Here is a 23,093-nt window from a genome sequence, read left to right as displayed (position 1 = left end):
CTCCCCCGTCAGAACCCAATCACCGCTGCCTGGGGCGGAGAGCCGCGCAACGGACCTCTCCGAGCTGGAGTCGCTCTACCTTGCTGGCACCTGGAAGGCCGAAAGCGACTTAGGCGATTGGCTTTTGGTTCTCCCTTCGGCCAATAAGGAACGAGGTATTGCAGGCAAGCTCGGCAGACGGGAGAGCGGCCGCCGGTCACCATGGCGACCGCGCGATAGAGGCACTGCGAAGGGGCGACACGCCCCCTTGTCTTACAGGCCAGAATTTCACCGGTGTAGCAACCCGGCCTTCCTCCCCGCCCCAAGCCAAGGGCCAGCCCTGCCCTTTGCGAAGCGCCGGCACCTTCGGGCAGGCGCCCGTGGATGCGGACTCCAGCCCCGCGGGGGGCACACACAGGCACCGGGCCTCTCTGGGGGTCTTCAGCTCCCGCTGCTCGAGCGCCTGCTGGGCTTGTACGGTGAAGCCGCCGCCAGGCGGGCAGGGTGATATCCGGCCGCGAATGTTGTGTGAAAGTAGACTGCCATTGGCCATGGAGGCTCCATTGAGATGCCATGCCTAGCAGCGGGGTTGGAACTCCGCCTCCTCTTTTCATGTGGGTGGGTGTCCCGCCCCAATGAGGGCAGCGGGGTGTGGGTGTTGCGGGGGGGCGCGCTTCCTCTTATTCATCCTAAGTCCACCCGCAGTCAAAACACACCCCCCCCCGCAAAAGTAAAGTCCAAATATGAGAGGAGGAGGAGGAAAACTTGGGCCCGCTTTCTTTCTCTGCACTGGTGCCTCTTGCTCAGCAGTCTCAGAGTGTCCCCAGAGTGGCCAAGCTGGGAAACCGCAAAGCAGCCGGAAATCTCCTTGGCACGCCCACTGAGCTCCTACCAAGTGCAGTCATGGATGCAAATACAGAAGGCATTAAAAGAGGGTAAGACTAAGGTGCTACTGGACATTAATATATATAATATTATATAATATATAATATATTTCAATTGCATCAGACCAACACAGCTACCTCCCTGAACACTGGAAGAGGATGAGGCTAGCTACTAGCATTGAGGAGAACCAAGTTCTTCCTCTACAAATTGAGGCAGTTTGCTTTTCACAGGGATTACCAAGTGATGGAGATAATATTGCATTCAGACCTTGTCCTTCAGAGGCACCACACCTCTGATCCTAGAGGTCCTAGACACAGTCATCATGACTATTAGCCACCAGAGCAATATGACCAGCTGCTACCAACCCCAGCAAGCATGACCAATGAACAGGTATGATGGGATTTGTAGTCTGACAAGTTTAGTCAGCCCTACTGATAGCAGGTTAAATATCTACAGCTAGCAGGAGAGAGCTGGTTTAGTGCTCTTGGACAATGTAGAGCAGGTGTGGGGGAGAACTCTGGCCCTCCAGATGTTGCTGAATTACAACTCACATCATCCCTAGACACTGGCCATGCTTGCTGGGGCTGAAAGGAATTTTAGTTTAGCAACATCCAAAGGTTCCCAAAGCCTAGTGTAGAAGCAGGTTGAGCAGCACTGAACCCATTCACTTCAGCTGAAGGAGCAGCACATGCAGGAACCCATTTTGTATGTGCAGCTCTACATCCCACAATAGGCAAACTCTTTACATTACATTTGCTACCCATTGCTTACTGCCATGCTGATAGTCTAGGTCCTGGGCCCTCCTGACAACAATGCCAAGTCTTCCCTGCCGAGCTGCCTTCTGCTTTCCCTTCCTCACCTTCAGCTGTATTGTGCCCCAGAACCTGTGATGCTGTGCTTGGAGGGCACAACAGTTGGCATGTGGCCTGAAGGAACCGGAGTTGTGTATGCTCTTCAGTGCAGTGCAACGAGGTCTCCTAGAATCTCACCAAGCCAAGGAAGGCCAAATGCTGTTCAGTGAGTGGGGCTGGGTAGAAATCAAATCCTCTGCACGTGGCTGGTTCAGAGGATGAGAAACAGGAAAGTCTTTTTTCAGAGCAGAAGCTCAGACAGTGACTGACTCTTCTGGAACAGAGGAGAGAGAAAGGACACAAAAGAGACTGAGGGGAAACTTGGACAGCAACTGTTCTCAGTTAATCCAGAGCCCCCCAGTAAATAAAATTGTAGGCAGTTAATAAATTACAGAAATAGGGGAAAGAAGTATTTTAGGAGGCAGTTTAGTTCATCTGGAGGGTACCTGGCGAGCTCCTATTGTATGTTGGGGTGGAGGGAGGGAGGAAAGAGGGCTCTAAATTGCCTTTCAGCTCTTTTAAATTATTTCTGCAGATCTTATTACAGGAGAGAAGCGGCTGCAGAACAGCCCGGAATTCCAGCAGCCAACTGCCCACCAGACCTGTTATGAAAAAGTAGAAAGTGCATATATAGCCCACAAGCCTGGTGGAGGCAATAAAAGATGCCTTCGACTTCCATTCATCACTTTGTCATCTTCAGCTACATTCAGATAGTGGTTAGCAGAGCTCACAACATGGGCAAATTAACACATACGAGTCCCTTGCTGGCTTCCTCCTCTCATAGCTTCCCACAGGAGATATATATTCCATTTCCATGGCTCCCGCCTCCTCTCCTCTTTGGGCCCCATCCCAGATGGAAACAAAAAAGAACTCTTAGGGTATGAAATGGGATGGGGGTGAAGAAGGGAGAGTGTGTCACAGGCAGCAGCAGTTGGAGCACAGCCAAGGGGCTGTACAGTTGCTAGGAATTATTGTGGCAATGTGACACAGCTTTCCCCCTCCATCATACTGAAGCATGGTTGCTTCTGGTACTGAGGGGCTGAGAAGTTAAGAGGTCTGCCCTAAAAGATTTGGCAGTGCAAAGAAGACAGCTTTGCCCTCAAACCCTGCTGCTCATAAGATGCCTGGAGGCACCTAGGTGGCTCTTGCTGTCAGAACAGGGTAGTGGGCTAGGTGGACCTTTTGTCTCATCCCATACAACTGCTCTTACATTCTTATACCCAGAGTATCTGCTGTGGAAGTTGCAGAGGGTGCAATGGAAACAGAACAGCTGTCCTACCCCGCCTGCAGCGTCAACTCTAGTGTGCCACTGCTCCCAAGAGCCCCTTTCTGTTCCTTCAGGGAAGAGGACCAACCTGGATCTTCTACTCTGTCCCTGAGCTCCAGGCCTCAGCCTCTTGCCTGGCCTTGAATAGCTGTCTGTCAGTGACAATGCTGAGAAACTCAAAGCCAGTCTCCAAGAAATCCATGCCTCAGGTCTCTAGGGTCACAGCTGAGTTCGTGAAGATCACACAAATCATTGGGATCTCATCTCTTAAACTTTAAATCCACTGCCAGAAGATATAAATAACTTGGGCACAAGCCAATGTAATCTACCCTTCCACTGTGCAGTGTGTATATACATGGACACTCAAAATAAACTACAACACAGAAACTGATCCTGCTGGATTAAGACAAATTTGGATTTTAATGCCCAGCTTTGCTCAGAGTCCTAGAGTTCAAGGGTCGATATAGTAGATTGCAAGAAGGGTATAGGTTAGTCAAGCCTCAACATTTTATCATAATAAACCAGATGTGGACAAAACACCAAGTTGAAGCCCATAAATCTATTACAGTGAACTGTCAATGTCCCCCACGGCAGGGTCATTTGTTAATTCATAGCTGGGTCTCTTTTTTCAACAGACCTTGTAAACTCTTTCCTGAAACATCAATAAACCATCTGCTTTGACTAGTTAATCAAATGACTTTATTCAGTCCAAAGCCATTTTTTCCTAATAAAAACAGAGTATTTATCTCCACGGCTATAAAAGAGGATTGTTTTCAACTATTCACTTATAGTTAAGAAGCGCATTTAGTCTGGATTGATTTCCAATGCCTTGGTCATATCCTGTCACTTTCCATTTCTTACACACAACATCTCAGTTTAGCTACTTAGCAGCGAAAAAAACCACAACCTAACTTGGGGCTGGGCACCAGTTCAGAGAGGCAGAAAAGTTCCCATCAGGATTAAGAGCGGCATTCTCTGGCAAGCAGTAGAATGACAGGTGTCTCCTCCGCCTGTACGTCTTTCACATCTGTGGCATTCTGTTGCAGGGGGGACCCAACTCCTCTCCTGGGACTGGCTTTCTAAGGAAGGATATGTGCCCCAGAACTGCTCTGTAACTACAAATTCAATTGCAAAACAACCAAACTGCTCCCAGTTGCACTGAAGCAACCACACTCTTTTGGGGATCATAACAAGTACATTAACTGCCCCCCTGTCTGTCTAGCAGAGCCCTGCCTTTGACAGTGCCAAGAAGGCAGAGTCTTGGAGCCTTATGCCATTGGAGAGGCACCTGGTGCAATCCTGAGTTCAGCTGCCGTACTCACTGTGGGGCCAATGCCTGGACTCTCAAACCCAACCAAATTGTCAGGGGTCAGTCTAAAAAAAAAAAGAAATGCGGGTGGGCATTCACACAGGAAATACATACATGCCCCAGTTCTGTCCTATCTGCCCCAGTGGGGAGCAGAGGGTGAGGAAGGCAAAGTCATTTATATCATGTGCCTCTCTGCTGTGTTTCTAATGGCCAGAGTTTTTGTTCTGCTGTTGCTGGCTGCCCATGACAGGCAGGAAGCCACAGCCTCCCTTGATGCCATTGCCTTATACAGCAATTTACATCCATCATAAAAATCAAATATGCATGTTGCTATCGCCTCACCAACAGCAGTTTCAATTTTTGCCTTGCTGTATTCTAAATTGGGGGGGGGCACCGATGGGCAGAGTCACTTTGCTAGGCCTGAAACTACTTGAATTTCTCTCTGCTTTATTGCTAAGTGGCTGGATGGGAACGGCTGAATGCAGCTTCCTAAGAAGGGAGTGCACAGAGAAGGCCTCTTGGGAGGAGGGACAGCAGCATCCACAGGGGGCAGACTCCTTGGCTTCGACTGGACAGAAGAGGGTCCATTGATGGGTCTTCTGGCAGCCTGGCTCTTGGAGCTCTTGAGGAGAAGGGGCAAGCTCTCTTGCCTTAAGGGAATTTCTGTCCAGGACAGCTCGCACCCCAAGACAGGACAGCCCAGCAATGCTCACAGAGCTTCCCTCCTGGATTCCGTGGAGTCACTGGACACACAGGGAGTTTCAGCCATCAGATCACTGCCAATTCTGAACAAAGTGAGAAAGCATTTCCAAGGTGAGATGGGCAGCTACTCAAGCTGACTCCATGAAAAGACCCAGGAGGCCCTTCTGGCATGAAGCATCCACTCAGCTCTTATCCCCTGCTCCATGTACACACCAAGCCCTTGCCCCGGGCACCTTTGAGTGGCTCTCATCATGGTGCTCCCTCCGGAGAGTCTGTCTAGATCATCATCACCATTTTCATTTGGGGCAGCTCTTGAAGTCACAAGTGAAGCATCATTCAAGAATTTAGATTCCAATGGATTTTGGTCGTTTAAAAAGAGCAGCGATGCTGGAGCTACGCGGACAGTCATGCTCCTCTGAGCCCTAAGGTGGTGGGGAGGAGGCAAGAGGCTGCATCCAGACCCTGAAGCCCAACAAGCTGCAGGGCAGAAGCCAGAACCAAATCAAGCTTCATTTCTCTTGCTTGTTCAGCTGGCAAAGGCAAACTGCATTGCCCAGGATATCTGCATTGCTCAGGATATCTTCTTTTGCTTGAAGGCTAAGAGCCTTTCCCTTGGAAGCTAAGCAAGGAACACAGCTGGCTCCACCGCTGGGCATCCCATGCCCCATCATAGCAGTAGCAGAGCTTTGGTCATCTCTGCTCCTTTGAGACTCAGCAGAAAGGAATGGAGGACTCCGGTCTCCATGACGACAGAATAAACTCCACAGGTTATTACAAATCATGGGCATAGTCAAGGGGGGGGCAGGGGGGCAGCTGCCCCCCAAGCAATAAAAATCAATAAAAATACATAGCAGAGATTCTGCCCTTCCTAACAAAAATCCTGGTCATGCCCATGTTGCAAATGACAAGAAATACAAGTAAAACAAAAGGCAACCCCCAGCACTGTAGGCAATGCTTATTTTGAGAATTCTCGGCTACAGTGTGTGCATGTGTGTGTGCACACGTGTGTGCACTCTTAAGTCAAACAACTCCTTTTGTTCCCCTCCCCTCTTTACCCCGTGCTGAGAAGGAAGTTGCCAGGACTTCCTAATGGTTATAGTAGGGTGCAATATCTTTCTCCAGCCTCCGCACACCCCTTATCTTCTTCCAGCTGCTTTAATGCCCCATTGCTGGGCTTGCTTTCATAGGCAGGGATGAAGGCTTCCTCATGTTGTCTGCAGCTCTGTCACATTCAGCACTCGATCCGCTGCACTGCAACCAGTTTCAAACCTGCTGGTGTGGACAGCCTGAGGAAGGTGCCTCAGCCTTGGTGCCTGCCCATAAAAGCAAGCCTAGAGTGAGAAGCGAGGATGATGTCAGCAGGTCCCAGAAACCTTTTCTGTTGTGAGATATTAGGGGTGATTTGAGAGTTTGTTTGGGGCCTGGGTAGACGGGTGGAGTCCTGGGTAAAAGCCAGGGGGCTGAGAGGTGCTGAGTGAGGAAGTGTGTCAGAAGAAAGAATTTATATCAGTATTTATTTGTAATTTGCATTAATGGTTTTATTATGTATTTTTGTAACTTTTTTGTTTGTTTTAGTTTGCTATATATTACTTAAGAAATATTTATATATACATTGGCTGGCATAGAAATAGTCTAAATAAATAAATTTAGACTATGTGTTGACAGCTATCCAATATTAAATTGCAAGCCTTTAAATCAACAAAAGCCATTCTGAAATTCGCTGCATGTAAAGGTGGAAATCTGGTCAACCCAGCTCTATCTGTGTATAAAGCAAAAACAATGGCCCAGATTTTATATGGTGCAGAGGTTTGGGGTACCTCAAAGGTCTCCGGTCTGGAACCCCCACATAATTATTTTTTAAGAGTTCTTTTAGGTTTACCCAAAGACGTGCAATCTGCCATGGTCAGGTTGGAAACTCGCATGTTGAGCATAGAGAGCTAAATAGATAAAAGAATTCTCTGTTACTGGTTTAGAGTTCAACAGATGGACAACACTAGGCTACCAAAAAAATACCTGATTGAGCTCTCAAATGGATTACCCTTTAAAAACTGGGTACATCATGCTGCCCAACTGATGGGCAAATATGACCTCTCAGTGACTGAGATTAAATAACTCCCCTTATATTCACAGAAAAATATTTTTAAACGAACCATAAGGGCAGTGGCAACTAAAAACGATCTAAACTCTATGTGCACATCTACATGCGCCCCATTGTATTTTAAACTTAGAGAGGTCAATGAACACATATCTTATTTTAATGAATTGACTTTTGCACAGCTTCGAAAAGCTTTTACAGAGCTACGACTAAATACAATAAGCTCTGCTTATAGAGATGGGAGACATAGAGGCATACCAAAAAACGAAGATGTTTGCATTAGGGGATGTTCTGAAGTAGAGGACCTTATGCATTATATCTTGCACTGTCCGTTATATAATGATGCAAGAAAAAGATTTTTGGTACCTATAATGACAGGGTCCCCTGGCCAGAACCCCCTTGATATGTTATATCTCCTTGCAGACACAGATAAGTATGTGACCTGGCGGGTAGCACTTTTTGCAACTGCTGCTAGGAAAATTAGAGCAAATTATATAGCCAAGGTAGCCATTAACTGTAAAGGAGATGAATTTATTTGATCCTATCTATCTATGCTCTATCTTTGTCACCAAACTCTGAGTATAAATTGCACACTGTATTAATTGATATTGTTTTTAACATTAGTGACCATGTGATGATTTTAGCTTATGAATTTTATTGTTTAATGTTTTTATTTGTACATTGGGGTACTTTTATAGCTTTGTTTAGAGTACGTAATGTTTTAATAATATAAATGTTTTAAGTCTTTTTTTACCAATTCAGTATATTTTCTTTTAATGGTCAAATAATTCTGTGTACATTGCGGCAGCCTTTGGCTATGTGCAATAAAACTGACTAAGACTGAGACTATGTGTTGAAAGCTGAACAGCCTCTTGAGATCCTTCCCCTTCCATCACTCAAGCAGAGGTTGCTCCATGGTAGGAGGAAAAGGAGAGTTTTCCGCATTCACAGAGGATACTCTCCAGTTGCCAGTAACCATGATAATGGAACAGAGCAACTGTCTGTGCTCCTGCACTATTACACTACTAACAGCCCATATTTCGGAAGTAGGCAACATACTAGGGCCAGATGTTGGAAAGAAAAGTGAGGTTTTTTTTATCATGCAAGAATATTAGTGCTACAGAAGTGTCTGGAATTGCCATTGTTCAAAGTATCCACTCCTTGCAAAGCCTCAAAACATTCTATGGATAGCACCTGAAGCCAAAATCGCATATAGTCAAAACACACTGGCTGCAATAGTGGGCGGGATGCCTGCTCCCTTTATTTTTGCTAAGCACATAAAGCTGACTGTGTACAAGCTAAATATATGTATGTTAAAGAGCATATCAGCGAGCAAAAAACAAATTAAGTGTTATCCATATTGCTCGTAATGTCTTTCTTGTGGGGGGTGAGATGGTGTGTGGGCTTCAGTTAAACCACTAGAGTCAAACTATGCCCAAGAGTGAAGAGAAACTGAGAGCAGAGATCTGCCAGGCTGCAGTTCTCAGCAGTTCATGGCTATATTGGAAATTTTTGCCTTTTGACCATCACCATCCATGCTTCACCATGTCTGGCAAAATAATTTCTCTCTCTCCAAGATTAGACCAAGTATTCCAGTAAGAAATGATAGAAGTACCTCTTTTACCCCTCCCCACACAAGTGCCTGGATCAGGGTGAGGGGGCATGCCCTCTTCCCCGAAACAGGAATGAGAGACTGGATATACTGGCAGGGTAAGCATCTACTTTGCAGGTCCAGGAAAAAGTACAAACTCATTTAGAGACCTAGTCTCATAATTCCTGTCACATCCATCTGGATCCCATTGATCTTTCCTTGCTCCCCACCCCCCACCCCAATGCTTCAGAGGCTCCTTCCTCTCCTGGCCTGTTGCAAGAGGTGCTGTTAAATCAAAAGGGCAGCTTTCATCTTTCTGCTGTCTGACAAGGAGGGAGCAAAAGCTGGTGTTGGAACAAGAGCCCCTTGGAGTCAAAGAGAGAGCTCCCTGGTGATGCCGCCAGCAGCCCTTCCCTTTCCCGGCTTCATGTGGAAGTTATTCATAAGCATCCTCATCTCTTCTCCATTGGTCTCACTGATCAAAGACGGGAATTGGGAAACCCTTCTCGAAAAGTAGGCTCTCCACTTCCAGCTCTTAACCTGAGAGGTGGGAGGGAGGGCAGGCACTTTCTTTGCCAGCACCCGTCTATGCATTCAGTAGGGGTTTTAAATTCTTCTGCAGCCCCATTTGAAAACAAAATGAAATCCACAGTTGGAGGCAGCAATGCTTCTGAATACCAGTTGCTGGAAATCACAGGAGAGGAGAGGGCTCTTGTGCTTGAATCCTGTGAGAGCCAGTGTGGTGTAGTGGTTAAGAGTGGTAGTCTCCTAATCTGGGGAGCCGGGTTCGCGTCCCCGCTCCTCCACATGCAGCTGCTGGGTGACCTTGGGCCAGTCACACTTCTCTGAAGTCTCTCAGCCCCACTCACCTCACAGAGTGTTTGTTGTGGGGGAGGAAGGGAAAGGAGATTGTTAGCCGCTTTGAGACTCCTGAAGGGGAGTGAAAGGCGGGATATCAAGTCCAAACTCTTCTTCTACTTCTTCTTCTTGCTGGTTTCCCACAGGCACATGCTTAGATTACTGCAACCTCTACATAGATTATTGCAATGTGTTATACATAAGGCTACCTCTGAAGACAGTTCGGAAACTTCAGCTGGTACAGAATTCGGTGGCCAGGTTGCTCACCGGGGCAAGACAGTTTGAGCATATCACACTGATCTTGTCCTGACTGCACTGGCTGCCAATCATTTTCGAGGCCCAATTCAAAGCTCTGTTTTTGACCTATAAAGCCATAAACGGCTCAGGACCACAGTACCTCAAGGGCCACCTCTTTCCATATGAACCTACTCAGACTCTGAGATCATTCTGTGAGGCCCATCTTCATGTGCCTCCTCAGGAGAGGTCTGTAGGGTGGAAACACAAGAATGGGCCTTTTCTGCAGGGGCTCCCCACTTGTGGAATGTTCTCCCCAGGGAGGTTCGGCTGGTGCATTTGTTATACAGTACACCTTTAGGCACCAGGCGAAAACGTTCTTCATCAGCCAGGCCTTTGACTGATTAACATCCTATATCCTTTTAAATATGTTGGTGGAAGGGGGGAATTATTGGTTTGTTTTCTTCCTGTTCTTGCTTTTATTATGTATTTTGTGTTTTCATATTGTAATTTTATGTTGTGAACTGCCCTGAGATATACAGATGAAGAGCAGTATACACATTTTAGCAACAACAACAATCTGGTTAGCCACTGGGAGAACAGGATGCTGGACTAGATGAGCCATTGGCCTGATCCAGCCAGCTCTTCATATGAGATGGGGTGGATCTAGAGAAAGTCTTGGGCATGCAAAGGAAGGAGCCACCAAGCTTTCCTCTCTCACTCCCCCAATACTTCAACCCACAATTGTTCTATTCTGCAGTGGACACCGTGGAGATAGCTGGGAACTGGGAAAACAGCTGGGCTCCTCATAAAGGAAGTTTTGGCCCACACAAGAGATACTTATGTCAATCGCCTCATTTAAAATATAGAAACCTCAGAAGAGCCTGCCTGCAGCTGGTTCAGAACAAAGGGGCCCATCTAGTTGCCCAGCCATCCCTTCTCATAGGGACCAACCAGATGCAAGTAGGACTTAAGTGAAACATCAGTGCTCTGCTCACTTGTGCTCCCCAGCAACTGGTGCAGACTACGTTGGACTGTGGAGGTAGGACGTAGCCTGATCCTCCATGATTTGTTTAATGCCCTTTTTAAAGTGGTCCAAGTTGGTGGCCACCACTATTTTGTGTGGTCATGAATTCCATCATCTAACTATTTGCAGTATGAACTTCCTGTTGCTTGTTCTGAATCTTTTAATACTGGACAACCTCCATCGGGTTCTAGTGTTATGAAAGGGAGATAAACCACCATGCATCATTTTTCACACCACCTTGCCCATTATTTTTTCTAACCTAAAAAGCAGCTGTGTGTGTTTGTGCACATTCTGATTTTGACTGCAGCTGCAACACTGGGAAGCGGGATCTTTCACCCTCTCCCCATGGCCATTTGCAAATCTCAATCCCCAGGACCCAAGCTGCTATTAAACCTAATATGGAAGAAAGGGTATGTTCCTGTATTCCTTTCTCTCTCTCCAGCAAGATTATTGGCTATGGTCTTTTTACTGGGGGGAGGGGGAGGATATTCAGACTGATAAACATTGTGAGGGGAGTTAAATGCCACCCCTCACCTGGGTTGCATTGGGTGGTCCACTTGTGGCTCTCTGGAATCACATCTGATTTGGTCCTAAACTGCAGACAGCAGAAAAATGGCTGTGGTGTGTGTGTACATTTGCCAACATCCTTATAGTGCAGATGGCCAAGAAGTTGGCAGGGCATCATTATGTTGCCATGGGAGACTGAGGGTTGGTAATATTTACCTTTGTGCAGGTTGGAAGACAGCAAGAATGCAAGTCGTAGATCAAACTCAATGGTGTGATCATTGACGAGTCTACTTCTCTGCCTCCATTGCATCCTTGATGTCTTGTGCAACGGAACCACTTTTAGAGTGGCACAGGGCCTTTCATATTTTGGCTAAAGGTGGTAGAACCTTCAGTAGTTTGCTGCGATTTATCTGCAAGGTGCTTTGAGGGTAAAATTGCTTGTATCTATTGGTACCTGCTATTGTAGCAGGTCAATTTCCAGTTTCTGTTCATGGGCGAGTTTCTGTTGATAGGGCTCAAGGATGTGGATAAAGTAATTCAAATGGTGCATTGACCATTTGCATTCTTGACCCTTGTGGCTGATATCTGGCAAGGAGACCACCACCAACTGGACCAAGGAGGTAATCCCTCTGAGAGAGGCAATGGTCACAGGCTCTCTGAAAGACAGCAGTGAGATCTCTCCTTAGGAAAACCTCTGTGACCCAGAATACTTGAAGAGTTATAGGCAAATGTATCCTTCCTGGGTAATATTTTTGAGTAGGTGGTCAATGACTAGTTCCAAGGACTCTTGGATGAGACTGATTTACTAGATCCATTTCAGTTGGGTTTCAGGCCCTGTTTTGGCACTAAGACCACCTTGGCTACTTTATATAATGACAGGAAAGGTAGATGATGTATTTGCTGATTCTCCTTGACCTCTTGGCAGCTTTCAATACCATCAATCATCATCTCTGAGGACAATCTGAGTTGGGACAGGGGGCACTGTCTTGCAATAGTTCTGCTGTTCTATGGTGTTGTTTTGGGTATGTTTTTAGCCCCATGAGCCTCTTATGTGGGGTTCTGCAGTGTTTAGTTTTATCCCCCATGCTTGATGACACACAAGTCTACTTTTCCTTCAAAGTTCAAGCAAGATATACTGGATCAGTGCTTGGCCTCAGCAATGAACTGAGTAAGAGACAATAAATTGAAGCTCCATCCATATACGTGGCACCAAATGGCATCTATCAGCTTCAGCTGGTAGCCCAGATGTGGTCCTATATGGACAGGGATAGTCTGGCTTCAGCTCTGGTAATCCCCACGTTGCATTGTATGTAAGGCTGCTAAGGAAGGCCGTTTGGAAACTACATCTAATGCAGAATATATCTGCTTCTCCGTAAACTGAAACAAGAAAGCATGAACATATACCATGGGGTTTGGCCTGACTACACTGGTTACTTATTTGTTTCTGGGCCCAATTCAAAGTGCTGTTCTTAACCTTTAAAGCCTTATATGACTCCGAACCTCTATGCCTAAAGGATTGCCTTTCCCCCATATATATTTTATAGATTTAGATCCCACTCTTCTTCCAAAATGGAGGTCAGGATGGCATACCATAACCATTTACAGGGTGCTTTCCCCAGAGAGGCCAACTTTGTCAAAATTTCAGCCCCGGGCAAATATGTTTTTGTGTTCCTGGGCATTTCGGTGCCTGAGAAAACAATGGGTAGTGAACAAGCAGTGTGGTTTCTCAGTAAGGATCTAATCACAAAAAATATAAAAAAATAAAAACAGAAAAGGAATGTATACCTTGTTGGAAAGGTAAATGGCACAAGAACTGCAGTTCTTTGAATGTGAGGACAAATAATTTATAAAGCTGGTAGGGTAGCTGGGCATTTCAAGAAGGGATGGGAAGAACTCAGAGAAAGCTCCACCAATTTACTTGGAAAATGGAATCTCCATATCACTTAAGCGTGTCTGCGTCTCAGAATTTACAAAGCAACAAGGGGGAAACTTTCAAGGACTGTCAGAAGAAAAAGAAGGTATCCAGTGAACTATTCCTTGCTCAGCACCATATCTGTTTAAGACTTGAAGCAGAGAAAGGCAGAGCAAGATGAGCCAGAGGCAGCAACAGCTTTGCTACACAAGCCAGAGAACAACCTAGCCAGAGAGGATGCTGCCCTCTCATCCTTCAAAAGAATCCAGAGGAGGCAGAGTGGTGCCATCTGATGCAGGATGCTGCCCTAGACATGTTGTAGGTCACTGGCTGGCTGCTCACTTCTGCCCACTTTGCCTTCAGCTGTGAAAAAGGGAGAGGAAGCTGCCAGGGACACTCATCGTGCCATTTGTTGTATACTCCCAGCAACATCAGGGAGTTGATGTTGAAGTTGATGGCTTGCATGCCACTGTCCTTCCACCTCTCCAACTTTAATCAAAATGGCTCTCTCTTTGCTAACTGTGTTTATTCATTATTGTTCAAAGCAAATTTTCCCATATTTTTATAACACTACAAACAAAAGCTATGAAGGCCAGGATGGGCTGGCAGGGTAGAGAGAACAGAAGAAGTGGCTTCTCATACACTGTAGAGAATCCATTTACTCAGTGATTGGTACATTCAGCACCTCAAGCATCCCTGGCCCTATCAAGCAATGTATTTTACACACTGAGACTGCCTTGTTTTTAGTTGGCTGAGGGGCAAGAAGACACCCTTGCTGGAAATGTTCGTACCTCAACATGCAGCAGCAGAGTGATGGCTTCTTGGCAAAAGTAGGACCCCTTCTGTCTCTTCCATGAAATCTCTGCAGCTTTTGCAAATGCTGCTTAAAAAGCAAATTGTTTATATTAGAAATACATATGTACCAGCAGTTATTTTCAGGGGCAACAGAAACTCAGTGCAAGCAGCAATGCAGCTGCATGACTATTCCTTATAAAACAGCCCTAGATGAAGATCCTTTCGGGCTGGAAGCAGAAAACCCAAAGGAAGCACACCCTATGCCAAAAGCATATTCATATTAATCAGCTGAAAATGTGCTAGTCCTTAAATGCCCCCCCCATCTGCTACCTTAGGTGGATAGAGCAGTTTGAGGTGATGTCTACCAATCCCAGGAGGGTCACTACTCTGTGGATGGAAGACTAGCATCCTGTTACGTACATGTGTATGAAAAATAGAGGGGTGGTGGTGGTATTGGGATGAATCCTTCAAAGGGGGGGGGGGGGTTGGCTTTTTGGTTTGGTTGGATGCTAATTTTTGGAAAATACCCAAATTGCCCTATTCACAGCTTTTATAGATCAACTCCCTTTTCTAGAAGACTTGGCTAGGCCTTGGTCCAACAGTTTAAAAAAGGTGAGTAAGAGACCAAGTGTATACAAGTACCATATTTTTTGCTCTTTAAGACTCACTTTTTCCCTCCTAAAAAGGGGAAATGTGTGTGTATCTTATGGAGCGAATGTATTTTTTTTCTTGTTTTCCTCCTCCAAAAACTGGTGTGTCTTACAGAGCGAAAAATACGGTATATAAAATTATGCATGACATAGAAGCAATGGATACCACTAACTAATGAACAACTAATGAAACAGAATGTTGGATTCAGGACAGACAAAATGACACTCTTCATGCAGTGCAGTTATGGAATTCACTCCCATAGAAGGCAGTGAAGGCCACCATCTTGGATGGCTTTAAAAGACTAGACAAAAAAGGGCTATCAGTGGTGATGCTCTGCCTTGATGGCCAGAGGCAGTACGTTTCTCAGTATCACTTGCTGGAAACTGCAGGAAGGGTGAGTGCTCTCGTGCTTGGGTCCTGCTTGTAGGCTTCTCATAGGTATCTGGTTGGCCACTGTGAGAGCAGGATACTGCACTAGAAGGGCCACTGGCTTGATTGAGCAAGCTCTTCTTAGGTTGTTCTTATTCTTCATAAGAATAGAATAAAAGAATTGTAGAGTTGGAAGGTACCATGAGGGTCCCCTAGCCCAACCCCCTGCAATGCAGCAATCCTTTTGCCAAACGGGCAAGGGGAGGGGGCTTGAACCCACGACTGTGAGATTAAGGGTCTCATGCTCTACTGACTGAGCTATCCTGCAGGCCATAATAATACAGCAAAACAAAAACTGCTTTTGAGGTTTTCCCCTCCCCTTAAAATCAAGTGGTATATAAATTTTATGAAATACATAAAACAATAAAAAATGGTGCACAGGTGTCTATCTTCTTACGGTGGCTGGACAATTCTAGGCTTTGAGATAGGAAAGAACTCAGAGGTCTGCCTATGGGGCTTTCCCATACTAGAAGACCAGCCAAGGATCAGCTACCACCCTGCACATCTCTTAAGCCCTCCCTGCCAAAAGAGACGGGGCAGCGAATCAGCCACTTACCTCTTTGCTTTGCACTTGAGGAGATGGAGGCACTGTCCCCTCATTCCACTTTCACCCAGCATGCTCCTAAGTCTCTTGAAGTAATCTGTGAAACGGAAGGGCTGGGAATTCTTTCTTAGGCACTTGGGGAAATTCTGATTTTGGAACACTTCATTTCCCAGAGGCAAGAAACTGAGCTAATGCCACCCTTCCCCAAACTGTGTCCCCTGTTAGCGGTAAGAAAGTCCTCCTGCAGAGCCACTTAGGCTTCACAGAACTGTAGCACACACTCTGCCTGGGCGCTAAGAACAAGAGGCAGCAGCTCTCATGCACTTACCCAGGGGATTTGCTGTCACAGACATTCTTCCCACATTCTGTCCCCCACGCATAAAAGTGCTCCCTTTCATAGGACAGACAGGCACTCACATTCACACATACCCGGGGACAGCAGAGACAAGAGCTTTTGCTCATTTTTTTAATGTATCACAATGAGCAGGAAACATACTTGATGAAATATTTTCAAAGGAGTATATTCAATTACCATCTACAATCAACTTAACTATGACAACAAAGTGTTTTGTGACAAAATCTTTTTTTTTAAGAGTTCCGTGTGGTTTCTGTTTTTGTCCGTCTCCATGTATTTTGGTACAGTTCGAGATCAGCATTGTTACAGTAACAAAAAAGCTAACAAGACTACATTATAGAAAAACACCAAGAACATCATTTTTGGTTTCACTTGCTCTAGTTTTTGTACATTGCAAAGGCTGTTCATATACCTCTTCACCTCATTTATGCTTTCTGTTTTATCCAGACTTGTCCCCACCCCCCGCCCCCGAATCAAACAAATGAAAAATAGTCAAAAACTTTGTGTTTCACAGTGGGCAGGATTTCCAGTGCCATCAATCCAACCAAATATCTCATGTTCTACTTCTGTCCCAGACTGCCACCCTTTGTGCTGGCTTGCACAGGGGCCCTGCTGCACCTCAGTTATCACCTGCCTGCCTACCTGGCACGGTCTTGGTTGGAACCAGAGCCAGCAACATTCCACTTCTTCAGAACACTCTTGGTTACAGACACTGCTCTGCTCAATAATGCCATGCTTGTGTTTTCCGTTCTATCACTTGGCTTAAATTCCAGCATCAAGGGAGAGCTGTTAAAAACAAAATGACATCTCCGCAGTGTGAACGGTGGCTCAGGTAAGAGGCCAGTTCCATGGGAAAGAAGAGGCTGGAGGATTTTGCAGCCCAGGCACCAAATACTGGCTGGCACAGAGGCCTCATTCCCAACCCCACTTCCCAGCACTACTCTGGGTGCTGCTTAGTGCAGCTGCTCCTCCTTCCCTGCTGAGCTTCTGCAGAACCCAAGTGCCAACCCACACAACCCAAAATGGCAGGGTGGGAGGAGGCAGAGGATGGCTTGGAGGGGCTACTTGGCTCAGGGAGCTCTATGAACTCCATGTTGGCTGTGGGAGCAAGAGAGAGGAGAGGGGCAGCAGGGGAGGCTGCTCTGCCCTTCTAGGACAGAGACGTCTCTCATCAGACTGGGAGAGTCTCCCCCCACACAGAGGAAGAGTTATCAGAAAATGCACTGAAACACTATTTGGAGTGGGAGGAGGAAGATTGCACCCTGTGTGATTAATCTATGGGAGTGGGGCAGGGGAAGGGGGGGGAGGGAGGGAGAAGGGGAAATAAACAAAATGATTTCAAAGCAGACCACGCAAACCTGACAGGTAAAGCTAGTGTTTAACTGGCAACTTATACCACACAGAGAACCAAAACAAAACAAAAAACTTCTATATGATACAGAGTAACATACAAGTTAAATGGCAAAAAATATATATATATATCTATATATTTTTCATAGAATTACAAACAAGATAAAATAATGGAAACAAAAACTGTACAACTTTAAAATTTAAAAAATGTTCATCTCAAGCAAGGGAAAAATACAAGGATCTTTGTAAAAAGGGAAAACAGCAACATTTTGTCCGCTTTTGACACCTTATGCTACAATTGGATACTGGCAGGAATATTCAATGGTACTCTTTTTAGTACGGTCTACTTAAAAAATTAAAAAAGGAACTTGCATTGTGCATCAGTCTAGTCAGAAATATGTACACCAGTTCAAGGTTGAGTCTTCCATTAAGCTAAAGACAAAAAAGGCATGAAGAGTCCTGGCTTAGGGAGGGAAGGAGAGAGGAGGAGGAGGAGGACGCTGCTGCTGTCCATTGGTCAGTCTGCCTGCCTGCCCACCCGCCCTTCCTCTCTGGGATGGAACACACCAGCCTCACCCAGGGGCTCTGGCAGCTTCCACAGTTTGCGGGCTGGGGAGAAGGGAGGAAGGGAAGAGAAGTCTGAAGGAGAAAGAAGTGCCCCTTCCCTCCCCCTCCCCCCATTCACAGTCTAGTTCCCTTTTGAAACACAAGGAAGATGGTCAGGAAGAGGAGGAGGCGGCCTTTCACTATTGAGGGTGGGTGCAGGGAGGGAGAAGGGAATGTTGACCTTTGGCTAGGAAGTGACCATGCAAGGCCTGCTTGTCTCCAAACTCTACATTGTAGCAGCACAAAGTTTTCCTTTCAATTTCCGGACCAGAGAAGATGCCACCAGGAGCAGAGAGAGATTTGCACCAGGCCCCAAATGCTTTTTGTTGCCTGCCCCTCTGGGGCTCACACGACACTAGCAGCGACACCACCCTAACAACGCAGGAGCATCGTGTTGTTTGTTGCAGTTGCAGGAAGGGTTGCTCCTCTGCTTGCAGAAGAAGCACAGAGAACAACCTACATGCATGTTTTTCTTTATGAGTTCCTTTATTTAAACTGATTCTTGTGGCGGTAATCAGAAACAAATCCTCAAGTCAAAAGAATCCTTTTTGCTCATTCTGCACCAGTGGTGAAAAGGGTTTGTCTTTGGATTTTATTTAAAGCATGAATTTTCTTTTCGAGGAAAGAAAAACAAAACAGAAAAACAAAACAAAACCCACCCACACATGCACGCGCGCACACACACACGCACAAGCACACACACACACATATATAACAAAAAGTCCTTGGAAAAAGGAAGAAGTGCACCCTAATTACCCAAAGAGAAACAAAGGCCTACAGTTCCAAAATGGAGCCTTTGAAGCATTTACAAAATGAGGAAAGGAAGCCAAAAGAAGAAGAAAAAGAAAAGAAGAAGACAGAGTTAAGTGCACAAGGGTAACAGACATGTATACACCTTAAAAAGTTTTGAACCCCCAACAAAAATATTCTGCAAGGGATCCTACTGACCCCCTTTGAAACCCTTTGAATTTTTTCTTTAGTTTTTATAAAATAATTCTGCAGCTGCCCTCTAAGAAATGAAGGCAGTGACCATAAGTGGAAGATTACAGGATGGAGAAGGGAGTCAAGGTACAAAGGGGGAAGGGAAGCTTCGGCGAGCGAATCGATGGGTTGTAATCTAGCTGGCTAGGAATGAACAAGACAACATCCAATGAGAAGCCGTCAGCTGGACCAATACAAAAGCTAAATGTACACAAAAGGGGTTTTTCTTTTAAATCTACCATACTGCTTCAGTTCATTTCCAATGCAACAATCTACTCAACACCAAAAATGGTCATATCTATCATAAATACAGAAAGTCAGTTGTTTTAAAACTTATTTTTAAGCTCCAAGTCCTTAACACTCTTTGCGTGTTGTTGGGTTTGTTTGTTTTTCTGAAAAGTGGGAGTGCTGAACTTTTCCCCTTGAAATTGGCTTCAGCAGAAAAGCTACCCTTAAAATCCCCAGAAAGCTAACACAGTTCACATTGTTTGTCTCTTGAAGACTTTCTGCCCATTTTTAAATTAACAAAAAAATTCCTTTTCTTGGAAAAAAAATCAAAACCAAAAAAGAAATTATATATATATATATTTATATAAAACAATGATTCTGAAAACCGAACAAAGTGTGAGCGATTGACCTGAGAATAAAAAGACGTTACATTTCTTTTTTTTTTCCTTTTAGCAAGCCATTGGTATCTGAATGCTAAGATAGCAAGAAATTTAAAACGGTAACAAGGTGGTCTGCTTTCCCATACAGTTATGCCGGCCTCTGCTGTGCTCTCAAAGGGGGGGGGGCTGGGGCTCCACAGACAGACAGAAAGACCCCGGAGAGGCAACCAGGGTGGGGTAGGGGGCTTGGGCCTTCCAGACCAACACAGCACAGCCGAAATGCAAAAAGAAAGCAATGGAAAATCTGCCGGCATCGGTATATGGGAAAACAACCCACACTTCTCTCTTCTTTTTTTTCTTTTTCTTTTTTTTGGTTAGAAGCTTTGGAATTGCAGTTAGTCTATTTTTGAAATTGGTTTGTTAATTTTTTTTAAATTCATTTTTTTAAATTGTTCATCTTCAAAGCTTACAATCTAAAGGTGTCCATTTCTAGGCTAGTGAGACCACCGTCCTTGGGGCAGCTTGGCTCCTCAGGCCTCTCCGCCGGGCTAGCCGGTCCATTGGACTTTTGGCTAAGATCCGAGTCAGACTCCTCCAAATAGTCATCTGTTGGCATCGAGGGCTGAACCCCTGAGGTGCTGCATGAACTTGAGGTAACCGTTGAAGATGAGGAGAGAGGAGGAGGAGGAGGCTTCCCCAGAGGAGCCTGGGGGACCACTTGAGGCCAAGACTTTCTGGAGGTGTGGGGGGAAGCTGAGGACGGGGAGGAGGGGCTGTCATTTGAGTGAGCGGCAGACTGCGAGGTAGATGCGGTGCTAGGGTCGGGGAGGCAGGCGGAGTGAGGTAATAGACTGGGGTGCTCTTTGGCGTTTCTTGCTGCTCTTGGGATTGTTCGATGTTTGTGCGAGGCAGACTCGAGATGCTGCTGGAGGGCTTCATCCCCGCACACCGTGCTCTCACACGCCACACACTGGTACGAGCTGTTGCCCTTGCTGCTGCCGCCCGTGGGCACATGAAGCACCATCTCTTGCAGATTCACCACAGACTGGCCGAAGAAGCAGAGGGACTTCAGGTGGTCGGTGGCTGCCTCCTGGGTGCTGAAGCCTGCCTGGCACTTCTGGCAGACCAGCCTGTACTGCACCTTTGGAACGATGAAGGGGTCACAGAGGGAGTCCACAGCACTGTTGCTTTCCGTTTCAGGCTCTTCTTGGGGTTTGGGCAGGTGGGGGGACACCTCGCGGGGTGCATTCTTCTGCTCTTGCTTGGGGGATTCTTTGGCAGGGTCTTTTTCTGGGGTAGCAGCCCCTGAGGGGACTGGGGTTTGGCTTCCTTTGGGCTGCTGCTGCTGCAGCTGCAGCAATTTCTGCTGCTGCTGTTGCGCTTGCCTCTGTTGTTGTTGTTGTTGTTGCTGCTGCTGCTGCTGCTGTTGCTGCAACGCTTCTTGCAGGCTCTGTTGATATTGCTGGTACTGCTGCAACAGGGAACCAGGGGACAAGCCGAGCAGGGCTTGTGACAGTGCAGGGCTATAAGGGAACAGCCCCTCCATGCCATACATGGGCTGAAGGTACCCGCTCTGTAAGGCCCCTGGGATCTGAGGGGCATAGTAGGGAGAAAAACCAGGGACAAAGTAGGGAAGGAACTGGCTCGTCAGCAAAGCTGTGGGGTCCGAGTTCAGAGCTGCCTGCAGAGCCTGGAGCTGCGTGGGGTCCACAGAGTACTCCATGGCAGGCAGCGTGGCAGAGAGGGCAGATGGGGCAGGCACCTCCACTTTGTCCTTCTTGGGTGCCAGCAGGGAATCCCCCTTCCCCCCCTTGGGTGCTTTGTCCTTCTCTTTTGTCTTCTCACTTTCTTTGTCCTTCCGAGGCGGTGGCTGAGGCTGTGGTGGCTGTGGCTGTGGAACCGTGGCCGCTGTGGCTTGTGCTGGGGTGGGGGAGCTCAGGGAGGCCGAAGGTTGCTTATTTGGTAATCCAGAGGTGGGAAGGCCAGGCGAGGGGATGCTTGTGCCGGGTAGACCCATCAGGTTGGGTTTTGGAGAAGTTAAAGCTAGAAAGAAAGGGACAGAAAGAAAGTTTTAGGTGGGAGACAGGTAGCTAGGCCTGTTCCTAAGCTGGACAATGGACCCAGAAAGGCAAAGGCCTGTATTTTGCCTCTGGTTGGAGAAAGAGAGGACTTGTTGTTGTTGTTGTTGTTGGTGGTGGTGGTACAGAAGAAAAGCTACTTCCCCCTTTGGAGAAGAGGGCTCAGACTATGCAGAAATCCCAAAGGAGGGCAGTTCAGTGAGCGCTGTGCCATAGCACCAAGGGTGTCAACAGAGAGTACTGCTGTACCAGGCCCGGAGGCAGCAAGGGGTCCCAGACTACTAGTATTCCTGGGATAGCTCAGTCGGTAGAGCATGAGACTATTAATCTCGGGGTCATGGGTTCGAGCCCCATGTTGGGTGAAAGATTCCTACACTGCAGGGGGCTGCACTAGATGACCCTTACGGTCCCTTCCAACTCTGTAATTCTATGATTCTATTCATTAAGAAAAATAAAAAATGTAGAGTGAACTTCATGAAGCAAAATTATGAGGCATCATCTCAAGCAATAATTTTGTGAAATATGAACCTGCTCCTGTTTTTCAGTGATTTTAGCCAATGAGTGAAATCAGTACAGTATAGAGCTATAGAGATTTTCAGTCATACAAGCCCAACAGAAGACCAAAATAAAATTTAAATCATTCCTGAATCATTCTGAAGTCATTTTTCAGCCTTCTTTGGTGCTTATGTCACACTAGATTTTCTGTAGCTTCAGGAAATGGAGAAGGACTGCCAGGTTCATTTGGAAGGGACTTTTTGGTTCATTTTGAAACTATGTTTTCATCTTCCCTAGTAGAGAAGTGGTTCTTGTCCAGAGAAAATAAATGAAAAATCCATCTGTGACTGGGCAATAGCATGGCCACCAAAGAGCAAAAAGGCAGAAATTCATGCTCTTTCTAACTCAGCTTTTTAAATGCAGAAATGTTGCCTTTTCTGCTTATTTACATTAAAAAAAATTACTGGGTTAATGCAAACACAAGTGCAAATAAAATCCATCTTAATATTGTGGTGAAGAAAGCATGGGTTACATTAGTAGTTGAGAGTTGCTTTGTTAATTTTGCTAGAGCAGAGGCTGAGAGAGAGAAATAGATCTCAACCCTATGGTGTAGTTCAGGGTTAGACAGTCTCTTTGTGTGCTGGATTGGGATTATTTTTGGGGGAGAATCCAGTTGTGGGGGTAGGGTTGTAAAGTTAATTGTTCAACATGGGATGGGGGAAGGGGGGTAGAGGGATTATCGTGGGTGGATAGTTGCTGCTAATATAAATTAATGGCAGCTTCATTTCCAACGCTCATGCCCCCTTTGTTAAAAAATAAAAAGAAGCCATTTGAACATTGCTGCAATTACTAGAAGGCATAAATGAATAATAACAAATGCTCCTAGAATGCACTTGTTGCTTTTAAATAATTTAATATTGACTCTATCTAAACATGCCACTGTAAACCCTCAGCCAATTTTGACCACCTCTCCCCTCCGCCATC

General features: G+C 46.1%; 1 protein-coding gene and 1 long non-coding RNA gene across 20 annotated transcripts in view; one reads left to right on the top strand and one right to left on the bottom strand.

Annotated features, from left to right (window-relative positions):
* The first annotated feature begins 49 nt into the window (after positions 1-49).
* Positions 50-6,655, top strand: LOC309535904. 4 transcript variants are annotated; one of them, XR_014221423.1, is made up of 3 exons: positions 50-155; positions 988-1,254; positions 2,251-3,679. It is a non-coding gene; the product is annotated as an uncharacterized lncRNA (long non-coding RNA). The 4 variants fall into 4 exon arrangements; XR_014221424.1 differs by lacking the exon at positions 50-155 and adding an exon at positions 339-914; XR_014221422.1 differs by lacking the exon at positions 50-155 and having other exon boundaries at positions 927-1,254; positions 2,229-6,655.
* A 9,433-nt stretch (positions 6,656-16,088) lies between these two features.
* The window catches only part of ZFHX3 (zinc finger homeobox 3), a 262,705-nt gene continuing 255,700 nt past the window's right edge, over positions 16,089-23,093 (bottom strand). For all 16 annotated transcript variants that reach the window (XM_082229254.1, XM_082229255.1, XM_082229258.1 and 13 more), the window contains one exon: positions 16,089-21,579. In XM_082229254.1, the coding sequence (XP_082085380.1) occupies positions 20,003-21,579 (1,577 nt within the window). In that variant the 3' untranslated portion in view covers positions 16,089-20,002. The remainder of the gene's footprint in view (positions 21,580-23,093) is intronic.

This window comes from Podarcis vaucheri, assembly GCF_965113315.1.
Source record: "Podarcis vaucheri genome assembly, chromosome: 7".
Classification (NCBI taxonomy): domain Eukaryota; kingdom Metazoa; phylum Chordata; class Lepidosauria; order Squamata; family Lacertidae; genus Podarcis; species Podarcis vaucheri.
Note: the sequence above shows the minus strand (reverse complement) of the source record. Positions and strands in the feature narration are given on the sequence as shown.